General features: G+C 35.3%; 1 protein-coding gene across 1 annotated transcript in view; it reads left to right on the top strand.

Annotated features, from left to right (window-relative positions):
- Window positions 1-3,365, top strand: part of LOC136849749 (segmentation protein even-skipped-like) — a 36,446-nt gene extending 33,081 nt beyond the window's left edge. Inside the window, exons 3-4 of the mRNA XM_067123148.1 lie at window positions 1,063-1,334; window positions 1,918-3,365. Of these exons, the coding sequence (XP_066979249.1) occupies window positions 1,063-1,334; window positions 1,918-2,616 (971 nt within the window). The 3' untranslated portion in view covers window positions 2,617-3,365. The remainder of the gene's footprint in view (window positions 1-1,062; window positions 1,335-1,917) is intronic.
- Window positions 3,366-5,324: the final 1,959 nt, after the last annotated feature.

The following is a 5,324-nucleotide window of genomic DNA, read 5'->3' as shown; positions in this document are numbered from 1 at the left end:
CTTTCACAGATTTTCAATTGATTTCAGTTACCGAAATGAATAAGGAATACCTATTGTCCATTTGTATTTTATCTTGCTCTATAAGTAGTCCATGCAATACATCTACATCATTACCACATCATCCCCATCTCAAGTACAAATATGTAGAGAAATAGATATCAATTTTTAAAGTACAATTTCAGCTTGGAATACTCGCAAAAAAAAAAAAGAATATTGAACAAAAGTGAAGAAGTATGTATTCAATTGCTCAAACCCTCTATAGTGGAAATTTCAATTGCACAACTGCTGGTTCTATGGGGGCCCTAAACTGTTCTAATCTCCATGGTCTGAAACAGATCAGCAAACATCTGACAAGACCCCAACCCAACATGAACAAGCAACTAAACTCTTGATCTTTCTCTTCTTCTAATCCTGGGAACGACTGTGCATTTACCCTTCTTTAGTCCCTTTTGACCACAAAGTTTTTCCACTTTCACTTTTTCTACCCACTCTTGTGTTACTCTGCATCCATCGCACTTTGACAGCTCAATGTGCTGACCTTCCCTGTGACAACCCTTATTCAGTGAGGATCTGGCTGAAGGGATTCAGGCCTGTATCCTATTTTCTGTATAAATTCTTCCGACATAAAGCACTTAGTTTGACACTGATCGCCTCTGGTTATCGAGGCTAGCTAGTACAGGCTCTGATATACTCGTATGACATAATTAAAGTACTGTGTAGAGGTGTTAATTCTCTTGAAATCAGACGTTTCCTTTAAGGAGAAACCACCAACAATTAGCATTTTCGATAATGAATATAATTCTTATTATGAAATCCAAAAGCAAACAGCAACATATACATATAACACAAGCATTATATTTGGCACAACTTGAAAAATGTCTGTTTCTGTCAAGATTAATTCATCATTTTTGTTTGGTGATAGTTTGCATGATCACATTTGGTATCTAATGATTCATCATTTTCTGTAGTTTTACTCAAAGTTAGAAGTGCACTGATCAGACCAAATATAGCCCTTTGTACACTGAGAATGGAACCTCAACTCCATCTTCATTCACATTTCAGAAGACAGTGATTTACCAACTAAAGGCCATGGTCCTTCGTCTCCTACTTCTGCAAATGCAGGTGAACAGCAGCAGCAGCCAACACCACAACAAAATTCCACCCAGTCACCACTGGGGGCTCAGTCATCAGCAGAGATTCGCAGGTATCGCACAGCTTTCACCAGGGAACAGATTGCTCGACTGGAAAAGGAATTCTATAAAGAAAATTACGTCAGTCGACCACGGCGATGTGAACTGGCACAAGAACTCAATCTTCCTGAATCTACAATCAAAGTAAGTTCTACTCAATTCAGTTATTTTGGATATGCACAGAGCAAGATCGTATAATTTATGATAACCCAAGAAAACTAAGATTAAAATTTTTGTTGCAACAGATATACATTGGAACTGAAACCTAAGCAAGTAATTTGTATTCCCATTTGGTTTACGTATTTACCATTACTGAACTGTATTTGAGTTTTTTTTTTATAAAAACTTACATTGATCTCTTTAAGTTCACCACATAAATTCAGTGTCTTTTTACATATTTGATAATGTATTCGTTTTAAAATACCTGGACTTTACATTCATCTTATTTCCATAGTAAAGTATATTTGCAATACGTAATAGTACAATTATTAGTTATAAAGTTTTCTGAAAATAAATGAGTCGACAACAAAAAACAAGATTGAAAGAGAAAAACTCGGCTGAAGTAACAGTGCACTGATTACCAAATTATTTAAAAGGAGCCAACTCTACTTTCTCATTGTGACCCACCCTTCATCCCAAATCAGAATACAGTTTTTAAAATTCAGGTAATGATTATTATAGTTCAACATAACTGTTTCTACTGAACACTATAATTTGACCATTCCAGGTATGGTTTCAAAACCGTCGAATGAAGGACAAACGTCAGAGGATGACATTAGCATGGCCCTACGCTGATCCAGCTTTAGCTGCTTATCTCATACATGCTGCAGCAGCCACTGGAGCTTATCCACCATACTTGCCACCAACATTCTCTCCAGGGACACCATGGGCAGCTGCTGCTGCAGCTGCAGCAGCAGCAGCAGGAGTCGGTGCAGCGACACCCCCTTTAGCATACACCGCTCCAACTCAGCCACCATCTTTAGGCCGCTTTGCACCTTATCCTCGACCTCACTCCAGTTTCCTAGCTTCACCTTATTTCAGGGCAGGAGAGCTTCGACAACATGAAGTACATTCAGCGCTAACCTCAACACCCTTAACACCAACACCTATCTCACCACGGCCCTTGGTAGGTGGACACCTAGCAACATGTCCCCTCAGAGATTCTCCTAAAGTAGGGGACTCTTGTGTCTGTGGATTGCTGTACCCATCACTTCCACTTTCTCATCCTTTGACTCCCACTCTAGATTCACCATCCCACACTACATCCTCAAACGGCCCCAGCACACTTCTCCCTAATAACAGTCCTTCATCATTAACACCACACAGTGGAACTGCTGGAGGTCAGGGTGCTGGAAGTGACAGATTGAGTCCACAAAAGACAAGTGCAGTTCCTTCGCTCTTTCAGCCTTACCGTGATGACTCATAAAAATTTCATGGTACAGTAAATATCTCTCAAAAGCAGGGCTCCTAATCCTCCAGTATTTAATGTAAACTTAATTGTTGTACTTAAGAAGGCTTTGAAAACCTTCCCATGTTTCTAAGAATCCCTACCAATAATTTAATATTGCAGTCTAACAAAATGACAATGCCAAGGTTCATAATGGCTGCTAATAATAAACCAAATTTTAAGATTAATTTGTTCAAATGACTGCAAAATTCAAGCAAGACATTAAATACAACTTTTTATATTCCTAGTAAAGGTACAAATAGTTGTTTTAGATATAATTAGAGTATGGTTAATGAATGTGAACATAGTATCTAAAAGATAACTTTAATCAGTTTATTTATTTGAAAATCCTTTATTTGATGGAAAATGTGAAATGAAGGAAAAATTCCAAATGTAAACAAAGTAACTGAAAATACCCATATAATCTTGAAATAAAATTTGTCATACCCTATATGTACATGCGATTACTAGTACAATGCAAAAAATCATAAAAAGTGCTGTATAAGTCTGTCATGGCCTGAGAACACAATATTTGGTTCTACATAGTGTTAAGTCACATTCCTTCTTTCTGAAAAAAAAAAATGGTGCTTTACAGATTTCGATTTTGCTTTATTTTACCCTGTGATACTCATACATTAGTCATTGTGGATTCCTTGTAAACAGTGTGTGTAATTAATTGTACATGAATTGTAGAGAAGTATATGTAGTTAATAAAATATATAATAAAATATCTTGGTTAATTATAGAAATCCTTACATTTGTGACGTCAATATAAATAATGTACTTTGCAATCAACAAAATTAAGGTTAGAATAAAGTAATTCTATGTTTTTAAATTTTGTTGGAATTGGTAATTATTAACAATACAGAAAATCTCCAAGAAATATACTGTAGTTCAATACGAAAAATGCTATCCACGCTTTCATATAATTCCAGAGAGGTCTTGCTGATCCTCAAGTACAGTAGTTCTAACTCTCTTGTTCACCACTATATGTTTAACAGTCGCTAACCCAATACTTGCAAAATTACCTAAAGTAGCATGGAAAAACATTCATGGGTAGGCAATTCAGTAGTTTTGGTCCTATGCTGTCTTGATTTCTAACTTTTACTTCCCCTTCACTTTACAAATTTAATTTTCCTTGCTCCACTTTTTACCTAGTGTTCAATGGCATTTCTCTCTGGTTTGGCTCATCTGTAGTCTGGGTGACTATATCAACCAACAAAAAAACTTTTCTGACTAAACGTGTTGGTCCATAAATCTCTCAAACGTCCATCCAGAGAGAACTAAATAACTGTACATTATTTGTGCTTCACCACACTATCTTCATAAGCAATGTACCATGCCTCTTTGCTTCACCTTGTTCCACTTTCAGCTCTCTATCTAAGTATTTGTTACAATACTAAAAATTTAAAATTAATTTTTCATGCCAACATTCATGAACTAACTACATATTGTAATAATAACTGGACAAAAAAATAATTTAAAAACTGAAAACTACATGCATAATACTTCCATAGTGATGAAAGAGACAGTGAGAGCCTTGAAGTCAAACTCAGTCACTTCCAGATAAAAGAAAAATATGGCAAGCATAATAGTGTTCTCCAAAGTGACAATAAAACAGCCCTTTAAATTCAACACCATGACAATAAACTGAAAGGGTTACAGTCCTCACCTTTATAATTCCACAATTTCATGGTTTTCATGAGAATAACACAATTCAATGAACTTTATTCTTATTGCACACTATCCTATTCAGTCCTTGGCAATAAACATGTATAGTCACTTTAATACAAAGTTTTGTAATTGGACACTGAAAAAATGAGGCATACAAATTTATCAGTACAAAGTGAATGTACTTTCTACATACCAAGCATTTGTATATAAATTTGCTAGACCATTAGTTTAATAAATTTGCTAGACCATTAGTTTACAGAATAAAGTAAGTTACTGTAAACCAGCACATAGGATAAAGGGAAGTCAAGAAAGATAACTGACAACAACAACAACAAAATTAAATAAAAATATACCAAGAAAGAGAACTCGGGTAACATATTAAATTCACTAACTTTTTTTCATTAAGAACAATGTACAATGTACAGAGAACAAAAGTTGAGCATAACAATTCACTTTCTGTCTTGAAGATATATAACGACAGCCAGAGAAGTCTTCAGTAAGGTATGTGAATGTGAAGGAAGTATACCATCAAGAGTTCACATGATTCTCTTATAGACTCCATTTTTTGTCGTATAGTTCTGGATTTTATCAATTTTCTAAGTTTAAAATCTCTTCATAATACTTGGGTCTGTTGACACAAGATGGAATTCTCTTCTGAAAGAATTTCTCCATTTGTATTTTTATTTCAAGATCCAAATTTCATATATCCTTTTCTTAATTTACATTTCTCCCTACCAACAGCTTTTCTTTTAAATCTACTAAACAAATTTTCCCTGAATATTCTATTAATAACTCTTTGTATTCCTTAACTTGCAAATTTATGCTTTCCAACTCTCCTACACAAGTCTCCTTCTGTTCTGAAACTGCATTTTGAACATCATCCTTTCCGTCTACACCAGTTATAGTAGAATCCAAAAATTCCCAGGCCAAGGCTAACTCCAAGTCCACAACATCCAAAAAGAAGAATAAGTCTGAGTCAAAGTCCACACCATCAGAGAAGACTGAGTCCAAGT

The sequence above is a fragment of the Macrobrachium rosenbergii genome, chromosome 21, assembly GCF_040412425.1.
Source record: "Macrobrachium rosenbergii isolate ZJJX-2024 chromosome 21, ASM4041242v1, whole genome shotgun sequence".
NCBI lineage: Eukaryota > Metazoa > Arthropoda > Malacostraca > Decapoda > Palaemonidae > Macrobrachium > Macrobrachium rosenbergii.
Note: the sequence above shows the minus strand (reverse complement) of the source record. Positions and strands in the feature narration are given on the sequence as shown.